Source organism: Mirounga leonina, unplaced genomic scaffold, assembly GCF_011800145.1.
Source record: "Mirounga leonina isolate KUSES-001 unplaced genomic scaffold, KU_Mleo_1.0 Mir_150, whole genome shotgun sequence".
NCBI lineage: Eukaryota > Metazoa > Chordata > Mammalia > Carnivora > Phocidae > Mirounga > Mirounga leonina.
In genome coordinates this window covers 23,448,810-23,464,563 of record NW_023270374.1, presented here as the reverse complement: position 1 = coordinate 23,464,563, position 15,754 = coordinate 23,448,810, and the positions used below count along the sequence as shown (strand labels likewise).

The 15,754-nt window shown below is 58.4% G+C and overlaps 1 protein-coding gene across 1 annotated transcript; it reads left to right on the top strand.

Moving 5' to 3' along the window:
- Positions 1-1,168: 1,168 nt before the first annotated feature.
- MYLK2 (myosin light chain kinase 2) lies at positions 1,169-14,243 on the top strand. Its single transcript, XM_035006063.1, has 13 exons — positions 1,169-1,283; positions 1,380-1,479; positions 1,927-2,401; positions 3,322-3,623; positions 5,230-5,335; positions 5,940-6,033; positions 8,363-8,472; positions 8,557-8,698; positions 10,955-11,025; positions 11,149-11,277; positions 11,833-11,985; positions 12,154-12,286; positions 13,285-14,243. Exons 2-13 carry the CDS (start codon positions 1,428-1,430, stop codon positions 13,363-13,365), a joined length of 1,848 nt encoding a protein of 615 aa, XP_034861954.1. The 5' UTR covers positions 1,169-1,283; positions 1,380-1,427; the 3' UTR covers positions 13,366-14,243.
- Positions 14,244-15,754: the final 1,511 nt, after the last annotated feature.

Sequence of the window (15,754 nt, the reverse complement as noted above, 5' to 3'; positions counted from 1 at the left end):
AAGTGAAAGGGTGTGCCGTGACGTCTCCCTCTCACCCTGCCCCCCAGTTTCTTGCGTGTCACCCCAAAGAAATTCTTATGTGTATAAGGTGAAAGTTTATATATTATTATATATATTACCCCCTTTTGCCCGATGATAGCATATTCTACTTGCTCTTCTGCACATGGCTTAAATCTCTTTCTTTTTTTTTTTTTCTGTTTTGGAGGTTGCTTTGCATCCTTTCATTCCTGGCCTCCTCAATCTTGTTTACCGCTACATAATTTTCCTTTGGTCAGACCTGCTGCTTTCTCCAGTCATTTCCGCCTCCCTCTCTCTGGGGGAAGGGTGGTGTCCTCCATGGGAGAGTTAGAGTTGGGGGGGGAGGCCCTGAACCCAGATGCCCCCTGCAGAGCTGTTTCCAGTGCACTCAGCCCAGCCGGTTCTCAAGGCCCCCCTCAGACACAGGCTCTGGGCAGGCAGCCCCTGGATGATGGAAGGCTCTCCGGATCATACCTCTCCCCATCCCATCTCAGCTTGATCACCTCGGGCTTGAGTGGCCCCCAGGTCCCCACTGTAGTCAAGGATCTTTAGAAAAGACTCTCTACCAGCCCCCCTCCTTCCAAGCAGGCCAGCCTCCATCTCCCCAGGAGCCCAAGAAAAATACATTTTCAAAAGAAAATGCTTTCAGGCCCGTGGACATGTTGAGCAAGTGCCCCTGGGACAATTTCTTCCCCAAAGATGCCGCAAGCAGGTCTGGAGGCCAGAAGCAGGGATCATGGGCACAAAGCTGGGCAGTGGGGTCAGGGTGATTATCCCCGGAGCCTGCGTGGCTCTCACCAGCTTCTGGGCAACCCCAGGAGACGTGGCGTGCAGGTGGGCAGGGCTCAGCCTGAGCATAATCTTGTCCTCTGGGCCTGCCGGGGAACCCCTCTTGTGCCAGGCCCCCTGCCTGATTCCGTCCAAGCCAGCGATACCAGACAAGGCCTGGGGAACGGCTGCTCCCTCAGGGGCCCAGTTGCCCCCTCCCTTTTCTCTTCCTGCTTGTTCCAACACTCCTCTCCCCCCAGTCCGGCTGTGAGAAGAATGCCGTGTCCTCTGAACGGGGGCCAAGAGTGACAGGTGGTGGCAGTCCGAGCTGCATGGCCTCTGGTGTAAGAGATCCTCTCCTCCGTCCCCGCCTCCCCTGCCTGCGCCCCTGCCTCCGCCTCTGCCCACCCAGCCCAATCCCTTACAACTGCCCCAGGAGAGCTCCTGGGCAGCCGCTGCAAGTCAGGCAGCCATCAGGTTGCCCCTCTCTGCTCCAGGTACCTCTCTCCCCTCAGTCAGCTGGCCCTGGCTCTTCTCCGCCAGGCAAGAGGAGGAATCTGACAGCCTGACACACCTCACTCTTCTTTCTGCAGCTAGAAAGACTTGAGTTAGACAAGCAGAAGCACACGCCTCCCTGCCTCATGGCGACAGAAAACGGAGCAGTGGAGCTGGGAATCCAGAGCCCATCAACAGGTGCTAAGCTGGGGCAGGAGACAGAGGGAGGAGCCTGGGAAGGGCTGTTGGACTCCAGGGCCGGGCCCATTCCTCAGCGGGAGTTCTGGGTCCCAGGACCCAGAAATTAGGACGATCTCTGGGTAAGGTTGGGCTGGGTCGAGGGCCGACCGGAAGCCCTCCCCGGAGAGACTGGGAAAATGTGGAGCCCCCGCGCATGGCACCTAACCATTCAGGGCGAGTGATGGTGGGGGCATCAAGGTGTGTTAGAGGACCAGAAGTCTCCCACAAGGGCCTCCGAGGCCCCAGCAGCCCATCTCTAGAGCCCATGAAACGGCCCCAGAGCCTCAGTGGGACAAGTATTTGCAAACCGCTGTCTAGGTGGGGACTTGGGCCCAGAGCTGGGCACTGGTCAGCCTGGCTGGGGGAGGACGGTGGATCCTGACTGGGATCTCACTTCCTTTGCAGATGAGGCACCTAAAGGTACAGCAGGTGAAGGACCTCTGGCTGCAGAGAAAGCGTCTGGTCCACCAGATACAAAGAAAGGTCCTGGGACCCCAGATGCAAAGAAAGAACCTGGGACCCCACATCCAAAGAAAGAGCCTGATCCACGCACCCTGAAGAAAGATGACAAAGCTGACGCCCTAAAGGAAGAGGATGGTGCCCTGACCCAACCCTCCACCGGCAGCGAGGGCCCCAAGGGAGAAGGCGACCTGGGTGGGGGCCCTGCGGAGGGTAGTGCTGGGCAGCCAGCAGCCCTGCCCCAGCAGACCGCGACAGCCGAGGCCAACGTCAAGAAGCCCGATGCCAAGCAGGAGGCCTCGGGCAGCCAGGGCCCCGGAGAGCCCAAGGTTCACAAGAAGGCAGCGGAGGGCCAAGCAGCGGTCAGGAGGGGCTCGCCCGCCTTTCTGCACAGCCCCAGCTGCCCTGCCATTATCTCTAGGTGAGCGTCCCCTGTCGGGCAGTGGGGAGGGGTTTGAGGCTCTGTCAGCAGTCGTTGCGTTTAGGTCCTCTGTCTCGGGCCTCATCGTCACCGTGTTCCGTGCTGGATGGGGCAGTTTGCATGTTTAGCATCTGTCCCGGGCATTGGCTCTCCCACCTTGTGCCCCTGCAGAAACCAGGACTTGGTGATAGTTCATAGACACCTGGAATGTCAAGACAGAGAGGTCCTTGAAGACCTCTTCACAAAGCATCTGGAGGCCAGCATCCCCCTTACTCCATGAACTTGGTTCTAGCTGAGGGCAGGACTGAGATATCAGGAGGAAAAGATAACCATTCTTCTTACTATAATATGAAATAATGACTAATCATCAGATTGATAGATCATTACTAATGCTTTCATAACCATAATACAGCACCAGTCTTACGAGGCAATCCGTTACACTGACCTGAATGCTAATCACATGAGTGATATTAGTGATATATTGCAAACCACAATACTACCACTACATCAGGCTGAATTATGTACTGATATCAATTAATACATTGGTATCACTGATGCATTAATCAGTTGTATTGCCAGAGTTTGTGTGAATCAAGAGCTCCATAATCTCCCTAATTGTAGTCACCTAATGATTAACCAGAACAATAATCCTATTAGTAGATATTAATGATCTATCAGTGCATTGACAGTCAAGGTAATGACCACAGACATGCATGGTATTATTAACGTCCCTTGATTTCGTATAAAGTGAATTTGGATGCCTCACCCCATGCATTTGAGGCTGTGGTGGGGGCAGGGGGTGGGGTGGGGGGTGGTTGTATTGGCTCCAGATTGCAGAAGAGGCTCTGGAAGCATCGAGGCCTCCCGGAGGCAGACGCAGTGCTAAAGGTATCATCTCTACCTGTGTTCTCACATTCTAGGCCTGAGAGGCTGCCAGCTGAGAAACCTCTGAGTGAGGCATCGGAGCTCATCTTTGAAGGGGTGCCTGTGACCCCCAGCCCCACGGATCCCGGGCCAGCCAAGGCAGCAGAAGGAGGGAAGAACATCCTGGCAGACAGCCAGAAGGAAGCAGGAGAGAAGGCTGCAGGCCAGGCTGGCCAGGCCAAGGTGCAAGGGGACACCTCGAGGGGGATCGAGTTCCAGGCTGTTCCCTCGGAGAAATCGGAGGTGGGGCAGGCCCTCTGTCTCACAGCCAGGGAGGAGGACTGCTTCCAGATTTTGGGTAGGCCAGGGGCAGGTGGGGACTGGGGAGGGCAGGGGGCTCCCCAGGTATCCCCACGTCTCCCTGTTTAGAGGACTGAGCTGCTCTGAGCCACGCCTCACCCAGGCTGACCCATCTAGGTGTCACACACCTCTAAGAAGTATAAATCCCTAGTCCCTTTTGATAGATGGGAAAACGGAGGCTCAGGGAAAGGGAAGTGGAGTGAGTGCCCCAAATCCACAGCTAAGACGGGATCTGAAACTGTCCAAACAGACCCACTTCAGAGCTCACTTTTGACTTTCTTCTACTTTGTCTATAGTGGAGTTTTGAAAAAAAAAAAATCAGACAGGTTTTGGAGTAGCACCAACTCTCTGGATAGTGGAATTTGAAGTCAGTCTGTAGAATGGCTCAAAGGCCAGGCTTTGGTAGTTAAAGGACATCCTGGAGGGGGTCGGGAGGGCCAAGAGAGCCATAGCAGGTTCATGAGCTGAGGAGCACAGGTGCCTGTGTATGCGAGCAGTGACCAAGGAAGCTGGGCACGTGCGATGGGGCAGGACTGTGGGGTCGCCTCAACTGATGATCAGACAAGGAGCTGGTGGTTGGGTGGTTTAGTCAGTGGGCAGCAGGCGCCACTGAGCAAGAGCGAGCTTGGGGAGCAGGTGAATAGGGAAAGGGCCCAGGTGGGAGCGCGGCAGGGCTGGGGTGGGGTGAGATGGGGTCAGAAGAGCCCAGAGTGTCCTGACACCCCCCTCCTCCAGGCTGAGGTGCCCCGGAAGCCCAGCGGGCCTGCCGGGTCAGCGGCACAGTGCCACCCAGACAGGGTGGGAAGGCCTGGCGGCTGGGCGGCAGTCAGGAGCCCTGCCTCCTCCCCCCAGCAGCAGCAGAGACTTCTGCTCCGCCCCCTCCAGAAATCACATCCTTGGGGTGACGGGACCTGAACAACCTCCAAGGGCCGTCAGACGCATCACCAGCCCGGCTTCCCTGCTGCCTCTTGCTATTTATAAAGAGGTTTCCATTCCCGATGACTCAGCCTGTGAGCCGCCAGGGCCCGCTGTTCCCCGTGGTTGCCGCTAGGTGGCAGCCTCTCTCTACCAAACATCTCGGTCCTGGCCTCCTCCCCGGCCCTCCCCCTGCCCTTGGGGCATGCCCAGATTGGGCAGCCGTTCCGGAGGACGGGCCAGCTTGTGGTGTAATTAGAGAGGATGGTAGGCAGGTCCTGTCACCTACCCCATCATTCAGACGTAGTCACGCCTCTCTGGCGCTCCGCCATGATCATCCCGGCCTCCCCCCCCCCTTTCTTTCTTTGATGGAAATGGAGATAGCTTGGGATGGAGACTTCATTCCTTATCATGTGGGAGGGTCTGAGAAGTCCAATCAGCTGTCCCCATTGTTGTGCCAGGAGACGCTGAGCCCCCTCTGACAGAGTCCCAAGGCCATTTTGTGTGTTGGTGGCAGAGCTGAAACTGGAAACTGGGCCCCCTAACCCCTATCCTGGAGCCAGCTGTCCCCAGGTATCACTTGGTGAACTTCCCTGGATGGGGCCCAGGCCAGGCAGGAGGGGGTGGTGCTGGGTGCCTCCTCAGCAGCCTCTGGCACTGACCGTGGTGGCTCTGCTCTGCCTCCCCAGATGATTGTCCGCCACCCCCAGCCCCCTTTCCCCACCGCATCGTGGAGCTGAGGCCCGGGAACGTCAGCAGTCAATTCAGCATGAACTCCAAGGAGGCGCTGGGCGGGTGAGAGCTGGGACCCCGAGCCCCTGGCCCATGGGCAGGAGAGCATCGAGCCCCAGGGCCTCACATCTTTCCTGTGCAAGGCCCAGACACACCCCGACTGGACATGATCTACGTGGACACAATTACTTCTGCATGGTTACTTACCCCCTCGTATGCAAGCTGTCACATGGGTTGATACGCCCTCGGTTCACTGTCTCGCACACAGACACGCCATTGATCATTGATTCATTTCCCGTAGGAAGCGAACAGTATTTTCCTGTTTCAGTTAGAGGCACCACCCTGACCCCCTCAAAGGGCTTCATAAAAATCCCTCCAGGTGCCTTCTCCCGGGACTCAGAGCCCCAGGACCCATGCTTCCCACGAGGCTGTGAGTTGTCACATCAGGGGCCAGCCTGTGGATGAGTCTACCCGTCCTGTGACCATGGTTGGTGTGGTTCAGCCACTGTCCCTGCCACAGAGCTCCCAGCTTCAGGAGGGAGTCAGGCTGGCTGGGGCAAGCGTCCCAGCTCACAGAGGGGGACCGAGACAGGAGCAGAGCACAGACCCCCTACTTCAGCCCTGTGCCCCTGGAAACCCCCTCACTCCCCACCTCTTCTCTCTTCAGTGGTAAGTTTGGAGCAGTCTGTACGTGCACAGAGAAAGCCACAGGCCTCAAGTTGGCAGCCAAAGTCATCAAGAAACAGACACCCAAAGACAAGGTAGTAGGGGCTGGCTACGTGGGAAGGAGAGGGGATCCTTTGAGTGGGTGCCTCTCACCTCCCTCCACCCATGTGTCTGCACCAGGAGCTTGGTGTGTGAACCTTGATGCGCTGAAGATGTCATTCAGATAGACAGATGGACAGACAGACAACCCTGCCACAGGGACCTGAAGCCCCTACCCATAAACAAGACACTTCAGTTGGTGAACTTATCCTGGGGACTTCCCCTTCTAGGCACAGGACGTTCCTGTCTTCTGTTTGGTTCAATCCAGCAAACGCTGATGAGCGTGGGCTCGGGGCCAGGCCCTGCGCTGGGCACGGGGGGTCCCTGAGTGAAATGAATATGGTTGGCGCCCTCAGGGAGTGCCAAGGTAATCAGGCCGGGTCTAGAGCTGTGCCTCCACACCTGGCCCGGCCCGGTTCAGAGGAGGCCGAGGCAGTGTTTGTTTAAGGAACGAATGAAAGAGTGAATGAATGAATGAATGAATGTAGGCAGAGGCTCATGTGGAGTCAGGGGGTCAGGTGTGTGAGGGGGTGATAACCACCTCACCACCTGTTGTGGTGAGGGCGGTAGCTCATAGGGTGGGGGTCAGGCGGGGGTCAGGTGGGGGTCAGGTGGGGGTCAGGCGGGGGTCAGGTGGGGGTCAGGCGGAGGTCAGGCAGGGGTCAGGTGGCGGTCAGGCGGGGGTCAGGCGGGGGTCAGGTGGAGGTGAGGTGGGGGTCAGGCAGGGGTCAGCAGGGGGCTGTGGAGGAGCCTCCAGATTCAGCTGGCTAGTCTCTCTCCAATGAAGGCTCAAAGGAGGAGCTGGTTCCGGTGGAGAGGCGGGGAAAAGAGTCTCAAGCTGAGGGGACTGTGAGAAGGAAGGACTGAGGCCAGGAGTGACAGAGACCTGTGGGGGACCCTTGGGTTGAGTCAGGGGAGCCGAGATGGGAACTTATGGGCATTTGGGGCAGAGACACAGCATGTGCAGAGGCCTGGAGCCTGGGAAGAGCATGAGGAGAAGCTCCAGAGCCCTGCAGCCCTGCTTCTCGATCATGGCTCTGTGCACGTCAGGAAGGCATGCGTTTTCCATGTGACTCCGCCTTTCTCCGGCCTTCCACTTGACTGCGGGGTCTCCAGGCCTCTGTCACGGACCTGGCTCAGCGTAGATGCTCCAGACATATGTGCTGTGGAGATTAACTGGAGTCAGCTCTTGATTAATTAATTAGTGAGTACTTTTTCTGGGCCATTCACTGTGCCGGGTGCTAGGGAAGTGGCAGTGAAGTGTCTGAGTCCCTGCCCTCCTGGGCCGACATGCTTGGGACAGGGGCAGACAACTCAACACGACGCACACAGAAAGCATGGCAACAGGAACTGAGCAGTTCTAGAAAGGAAAATAAAGCTAGGAAGGGTACAGGGAGTGTGGGGCCAATGGTGGCTGTTAAGATAAGGTGGTGAGATCAGGCCTCTTGAGGAAGCGGCAGGTAGAGTGAGATGTGAATGAAGGAATAGAATCACGGGAAAAATGGGAAAACTGGGGCAGTGATGTGAGGCTGGGGGCTGAGGGGACGGGCAGGGCGAGAGGCCCGACCTGTAGCTTTTGGCATTTCCCTGGTGTCAATAATCCTACCACGGCTGACTTCAAGCTACCAGTGTGACGGTTGGCATTTGCCCTTTCTGAAAGTGACAAATAATGGCAGCCTAGGCCAGGAAGGCAGCGGTGGAGCTGGCAAGGAGTTACTGGATTTGAAATCTAGAGGGATTTCTCTCTAGAGGGGTGTGAGAATGAGAGGAATCTGGGACAGCTCCTGGCTTTATGTCCTGCACCCCTGGGCGACGGGGCGGGCCCTCTTGCTGACAGGCAAGCTGAGGGCAACTCAGCCGTGGGGCGGGGGCCGTGGCAAGGGATTCATCTGGACCTGAGAGATCCAGGAGGTCTCTTAGCCATCCCAGGGGAATGGCAGTCAGGCCGTGGGAGCTGTTGGTGCCTGCAGTTCAAGGGCGCGCTCAGAGGTGGAGATGCATATTTGGGAATCGGTCACATCTGCATGGAATGGCATGTCCTGGGACTTGAGGAGAAAGCCCAGGGAGAGGGTGCAGTGGGGAGAGTGGTGAGCGGAGGATTGGCCCTCAGGCACCCGAGTATTCGGGCAGGAGGAACAGTGTCCTGGCCGGAATGACCGGTGGCGTGGACACGGGCTCTGGGTGGGGAGAGATGGGAGGCAAGGAGGAGGCCAGGCAGTGGTCCAGGCCAGGCCTGACAGAGCCGGTCAAGGGCAGAGGTATGGAAGGGGGGAAGGCAGGGAGTGGCGACACTCAGTTGGTGCCCCTGGCTTCCCTGGTGCCCAGGAAATGGTGAAGCTTGAGATCGAGGTGATGAACCAACTGAACCACCGCAACCTGATCCAGCTCTACGCGGCCATCGAGACCTCGCACGAGATAGTCCTGTTCATGGAGTAGTGAGTGTCGGCAGTGGGGCAGGGGGCCGGGTGGGGGTGCCAGCCGGCCCGGAAGCAAGCCTGTAGAGGGCTCTGTGCACACAGCATCGAGGGCGGCGAGCTCTTCGAGAGGATTGTGGATGAGGACTATCAGCTGACTGAGGTGGACACCATGGTGTTTGTCAGGCAGATCTGCGACGGGATCCTCTTCATGCACAAGATGCGGGTTCTGCACCTGGACCTCAAGGTACTGGGGCCCGGGCCTCCCGGGAGGGCTCGGGAGCAGAAGCTGACCCCCTGAAACCAGGGTTGCAACCAGCCAGCCCTCCCCCGTTCCATCCGTCCTAGTCTCCCTCCCTCCATCCTTCTAGCTGTAGATCCCAAAGGTTTATTGAGGCTTTCCTAGGTCCCAGGAGCCAGGGATCCGACGGAGAGCAAACAAGATTTAGTCCCAGCTCTCAGGGGCTTCGACTGTAGTAGTACTAAGCACACAGCCTTTGTCCCGCGAGCCCCAACCAAGCTCAGCGTCTCACGCATAGAACTTGCTAGGCGTTGCTGAAGTGTCCACCTCGGTGCCGGCCCCTCATGGGGGGGTTCGTTTGTTCATGTATCCTGCAAGTATCCGTCGAGAGCCTGCTCTGTGGCAGGCAGGGTTCTAGGTGGTGGAGACCCAGCAGGGAACGAAGCAGACAAAGATGCCTGCCCTCGTGGAACTTAGGTTCCAGAAGGGGAGTCAGGAAAACACATCCGTGAGGTATAGCCTCAGCGCAGCAACATACCCGTGCTAGGCACTAGCGAAAATGTTCGTGAGAGAATATTGGTGTCTCCCCTCCGACCTTGCTCAGTGCCTTGCGCGGAGGGGTCAGGGAGAGCCAGCAGGCGTGATGCATTCAGCCGGCGTGGCTGGAACAGCCACGGGCTGCTGTAGGCGGGAACAGCAGCTGTTCGGCGGGAGGGGAGGGGCGGGGCGCGGTTACCGTAGGGACGACGAAGGACACACCCCTGTCCCCGGGAGCCTACAGGTCACTGGGGGAAACAGACATTCCTACAATAGATCCTTTCAAACCGTGACAAGTGTCATGAAAAGCCCACGAGAGGAACAGGGAGACAGACAAGGTGAACTTGGAGAAGCAGGCAAGGGCCAGAGCCTTCGAGCAGAAGCAGGCCCGGGGCCGGCCCACACCGGCTCCAGGCTGGTTCCTGGTCAGAGCTGTTCGGGCTGTAAGCGCCTTCCGACGGCCCCCCGGGGGCAGCTGTGCAGGCAGGAAGCCAGGAGGGTAAGGAGATGGGTTTCAACGGGCCAACATGGCAGCGGGGAATCTAGGAGCCGGTTGTCATGACCAAGGGCAGAGGTGGTGGGGGGCTGGCACCAGAGGCCGGGGCGGAGGGATGGGAGCTCCGACCAGAAGCTCAGGAGACTCCAGAGCTTCTGGTCAGAGCTGCACACAGTGTTGGGAGGCCTGCTGGTGCCCCGTGAAAGCCAGTGGCTGTGGGGGCAGAGCAGGGTCCCCAGTTAAAACATAGCGCCCCGGGAAGAAGCTGTCTTGAGCCTCTTTATCCTAAAATGTGTTTTTTAGGGTAGCAATAAGTTTCTCATCAAAAAGGGGTCTCACAGTCAAGTAAGTTGGGTGAACCACGGCCTGAAGGCCCTTCCCAGGGCTCCTCGGGAAGTCTTGTGTCCTCCAGAAGGAGGTCTGAGTCTGTCTCGCACCCCCAAAAGATCGTACCCTGGGACCTTTCTTTCCTTTTCCCTGTTTTGCTGGAACACCCAGGTTGAGCTGTGAAGGCTGTTAGTGGTTGCATCCGTTCCAAAAGCACTTTCTGAATGCGCGTTGTCGGGGCCCTCGAGTCAAATGCCCACGGGGCCCTGATCAATCACAAGGGCCCGGCCTGGGGCGGCGGAGAACCCGGGGAACTGGGGGCCGAGCGCCCGGCTCAGGGGGCAGTGGCCACACACACCAGGTGTGGCCACATGGCTAGGGCTTCTGGGGTTTCAGGAGGTGTCGAAGATCAGGAAAGCAGGGCTTTTGTGTGAAGTCTCCCGCCTTTTACCCGTTGTTAACTACTTAAAATGCTTCTGCCTTGCAACCTCAGATTAGTCCTGTGTCCTTGTGTCCTCGTGTCACGTGAGGAGGAAATGGAGGCCCAGAGCAGGGAGGGATTGGCCTCACAGGAAAGTCATTCATACACTCATCTGTGCTGGGGCCACACGATTCCCAGGAGCCTTAGCTGAGCGCTTACTCGGTGCCTTCGTTAGACACCGGCGGGGCCGGGGGGACAAGGAGGCCGGGAGAGGACAGTCCCTGCCCTGGAAGTCCGTCCTTCGCAGGGCTTCAGGGTCCTCATCTGTGCCTGGAGCAGGCAGGTCCGGGGGTCTCTGACGGGCTGCCCATTCTGGCAGCCTGGGGCTCTGGTCCAGAGAGCCTGGGCCCTGGGTGGACCTGGGTGGGGAGGCAGGGTGAGCTGGGTCAGAGGTCAATCCAGGCCACCCCCTTCTCCTCAGCCAGAGAACATCCTGTGCGTCAACACCACGGGCCATTTGGTGAAGATCATTGACTTTGGCCTGGCACGGAGGTACCCCCTTGGTGGGTGGGGAGGGCAGGGCAAGCCTCTGAGGTGGGCGGGGGACAGGGGAAGAGCAGAGGGTGCGGGCAATGGGCTGGGGGCTGCGCTCTGAGCTCGTGCTCTCACTCCCAGGTATAATCCCAATGAGAAGCTGAAGGTGAATTTTGGGACCCCAGAGTTTCTGTCACCTGAGGTGGTGAATTATGACCAAATCTCCGATAAGACAGACATGTGGAGTATGGGGGTCATCACCTATATGCTGTGAGTCCTGAGGGAGTGTGGTATCTATGGGGTTGGGGCACATGGGTGGGCAGCTGAGGCCAAAATTGGCCTTGGGGTCCTGGTGAGGTGGGTTCTACCTCTGCACTCGCTCAGTCAGGGTTTTTGGGTGTGCTAGGGGGAACCAGGAAAGGGGAACTTTGTATCCATTTTGTAGATGGAGAAATGAAGGCCCCTAAAGGCATAGTGTCCTAGTCCAGGTTCCTGGACAGCAGATCCTGGATGACCCAGGGTGGGCGCAGGGGACAGCAGACATTTTTTTGTACACTCATCATTCCTCTTCTTCACTGTAACCCTGGGAAGCTGGGATGATTATGTCCATTTTACAGATGAGAAGAGTGAGGCTCAGAGAGGGGAACTGACTTGCCCAAGGTCACCCAGCCAGACTCAGACCCGGGTCTGTCCCCTTCAGGAGGCCGGGGCTCTTTTCAGCACATGGTGCTGCCTCCCAGGATCTGCCTCCAACCCTTGAGCCCCCAAAGGTGACTCAGTATCTCCCATCTCCCCTCCCTATCCCCTGACGCCCCATCTCTCCAGGCTGAGCGGCCTCTCGCCCTTCCTGGGAGACGATGACACAGAGACCCTGAACAACGTCCTCTGTGCCGACTGGAGCTTTGACAGCGACACCTTTGAGGCTGTGTCCGACGAGGCCAAAGACTTCGTCTCCAGCCTCCTTGTCAAGGACCAGACGTGAGGCTCACATGAGGACACAGCCCCCGTGTGTGCAAGCCCAGTGTGTGTGTGTGTGTGTGCATGTGTGCCTGTGCACGGGCAGGGCAGGAAGAAGGCCGGGGCCGGCCGGGTTCTGGTGCTTCACAGGCGTGTCGCCCGCCCTCACCACACTGCCCCCTCCCACAGGGCCCGGATGAGCGCTGCCCAGTGTCTTGCCCACCCCTGGCTCAACAACCTGGCAGAGAAAGCCAAGCGCTGTAACCGACGCCTTAAGTCCCAGATCTTGCTTAAGAAATACCTCATGAAGAGGCGCTGGAAGGTACCACTGGGCGGGTGGGGAGGTGGGAGGGGCTGCAGGCGGGAAGAGCTCCTGGCAGATCCCAGGCCCCACCAGCCCAGCCTTGGCAGCTTCTATGGACCAGGCCTAGCCCTGTCTGGAAAACAGGGTTGGCTTTTATCTCTTTGTTCTGGTTCCTGTCCTGGAGCAGTGACCTTCCACCCACCACCTCCACCCTGGGGAGGGGTGTCCATTTGAAGCTCGGGCTCAGGAAAAGATCTCTGACCCCATTACAGGCCCCTTCCCTTCATTTTACAAATATTTATTGAGCATCTACTACTTTTAGGCACCAGGAGTATACCAGTGGACAAAAGAGACAAGGATTTTAGTCTTTGTGGACTTACTTTAGATAGAGGGTGGGGAGTTATTAGAAGGGGTTAAGGAAGGGCTCTAGAAAAAAGTAAGGATGGTCAGGAGTGCCAGGCGAGAGGTTGCACTTCTAAGTAGGGTGGTCAGGAAGGGCCCACTGAGAAGGAACATGTGAACAAAAAACCTGACGGAGGTGAGGAGTGAGCCATGCTGGTACTGGGAAGAAGAGTGTTCCAGGAAGAGGGAACAGCCAGTGCAAAGGCCCTGAGGCACAAGCATGGTTGGCAAGCATGAGGAACAGCTAGGAGGCCAGTAAGGCTGGAGTGGGATGAGCAAGGGGTGAAGGGAGTTGAAGGCAGAGAGGAATGGGAAGCAGGGGGTGGAGGGACTCATTGGCCATGGCAAGGGGCTTACATTTTAGTTGGAGCGAAATAAGAACCATTGGAGCATCTAGAGCAGAGAGGTGCTCAGGTCTGGCTGCCCTACCTGTTGAATGAAGGAAGGGGTCCTGGAAGATATGGTATCATGGCACCTCCTGTGGCCATTCTGGGTACTGCACCCTCTCTAGCCTCTGGCCTTTGGGGAATGAAGGTGGTCTTAGGAGCCGCTCTGCGGTGCCAGTTTCTCCTCTGCCCCGAGGCTGACTGGGATCCTTCTCCCTCGTTCCCCAGAAAAATTTCATTGCTGTCAGTGCTGCAAACCGCTTCAAGAAGATCAGCAGCTCGGGGGCACTCATGGCTCTGGGAGTCTGAGCCCCAGGAGCGGCTGAGGCCTGGACGCAGCCGCACGGTGGCCGGGGCTGAGGCCACACAGCCCAGAAGGCCAGAGCAGACAGGCCAGATCCCCAGGGTGGGCTGGCTAGGACAAGGCTGCGCCAGGCTGGGAGGCTCGGGGCTCCCCACGACCCCGCGCAGTGACTGCTTCCCCGACGTGAGCCGCCTCAGATGTGGCCTGAATCGATCCTGCTAATGCCTCCCCAGATAGGGCCCCGGCCCCGTCAGCCACAGCCCAGATGCCACAGGCCCTGTTGTTCCCTCCCTGGCTCCCCCTCTTGGAATTGCTGCCCTGGTGACCCCTGCTTGGCCTCACCTGGGGCATCCCTGGCTTGGGCTTGCTCCTAGCTGGAACGGGAAGGCTGGGGGTCCCAGCATGCGGGGCTTCTGCAGTTGTGGATGGGAGGCCCTTGGTGGGGCAGGAAGGTAGCAAGGCCAATTCCTGAGGCCCAGCTGCCAGGGGAGACAGAGCAGGCTTTGTGAAAGAGGACCTCCATGCCCCCGCCCTCCTCCCCACTCCCAACAGATAAGGCCGAGTACACACCATCTGGCCTGGCCCGGCCCCCGCCCACCTTCCTGACGACCACCAACACACAGGAACTCTGTGTGAGAGAAGGACGCCCAGCCCAGGCCTGGCAGAGGGGGAGGGGAGAGGCCTGGGGGACAGGGAGACCACCCCTGAGCTTGCCTGAGGGCCAGGCGGGCCCAGCCCAGCCACTCGGGCCCTCACCCCCAGGGTCACCCATGGCTTCGGATGATGGGGTCAGCAGGCCCAGGAGGAGCGGGAAAGCCATCGGGCAGTCCCCCACCTGCTCTCAGCTTGTGCCTTGTAAATAAATGTACAGGTTGGATGTGGCTTCCTTCCCTGGGTGTGTGCATGCACTTGGGTGAGGTCAGAGATGACCACCGTTCGCTGAGTGCTGCTGTGGGCCGGGCCCTCGAGGGGCCCTTCAGGGCGCGGCGTGGTGGCCCCCGGTGCAGCCTCAGGGGCCAGGCTGCCCAGCCCAGGCTCTGGACAAGCGGCTTCCCCGCTTTGGGCCTCAGTTTGCTCCTCTGTCACAGCACCATCCAACAGGTACTGGGCGCTTACTGGGTGGCAAGGCTCCATTTAAGTGCCTGTACGGGTATTAACTCATCCCTCACAGCAAGCTTATGAGGTGGACCTTATTATTATTTCTATTTTATGCAGGGGGGCGGGGGCGGAAACTGAGGCTTAGAGAGGGGAAGGAACTTGAAGGCTCTTCAACAAGTCAGAAGCTGGAGCTTGAACTCTGGTCTCCCAGAGCAAGGCTCTGCGCACGAGCCCACCCTGCTTCTCCGCAGAACAAGGTGTCAGCAGAAAGCAGAGTCTCCAGGAGGAGCCAGAGGTTTGGGCAGGCCTGTGGCGCCTTTGCTGGACCTGCAGTGACGGGGGTCTCCCCAGAGGCCTTGGGGGAGAGAGCTGTTCTCTGCTCTTTCCAGCCCGGGGCCTGCAGTGTCGGGGAGGGGGCTCCATCTGCTGCAGAGGGCAGCCCAGAGGGCGGGAGAGCTTGACCCGAAGAGGGCACAGCCTTTCTGGCTGTGAGGACAACTGAGTCAGAAGTGGGACTGGCCTCACTGGGGCAGCTGGTCTGCCTGCTTGGGGTGAATGGGTTCCAGCAGGTGCGGCAGCGACAGCCGTTCTCGTGCATGGCGCGTGCTGGGTACCAGCCCTGCTCCAGCTCCACGTGTTCGTGATCACGTTGACTGCCCAGCCAGGCATGGTGTTAGGCCCATTTCTCAGATGCGCAAACCAAGCCTCAGGGAGGTTAAGCCCCTTGCTTAGGGTCGCACAGCAAGTCGAAGGCCGAGCCAGGACTGGTACCCAGACAGTATGGGCCCAGAGCCCCTGCTCTTTTTTTTTTTTTTTTTTTTTAAAGATTTTATTCATTTATTTGAGAGAGAATGAGATAAAGAGAGCATGAGAGGGGGGAGGGTCAGCGAGAGAAGCAGACTCCCTGCCGAGCAGGGAGCCCGATGCGGGACTCGATCCCAGGACTCCAGGAATATGACCTGAGCCGAAGGCAGTCGCTTAACCAACTGAGCCACCCAGGCGCCCTGGAGCCCCTGCTCTTAAGTGCTGCACCACCCGCCTCTTGAGAAATCTTGGATTTGACCACAGACCAGGACCCTGTTCGTGCCTACCTCCCCTGACTCCATGAATACTGGCCTGGAGGACAGGGCTGGGGTTGTCACCCTCACCCCTGCCCTGTACCAGCAGATGGGTGCAGCCTCCCTCTGCAGCAGGTGCCACATGGAGTGAGCTGGGGCAGACTTTGGGGTCTCAGCCCGGTGGGTCTTACACTCAGGGTTTGGGGGGCCTGGGGAACCTGGGTTAGGGTTCTTGGTG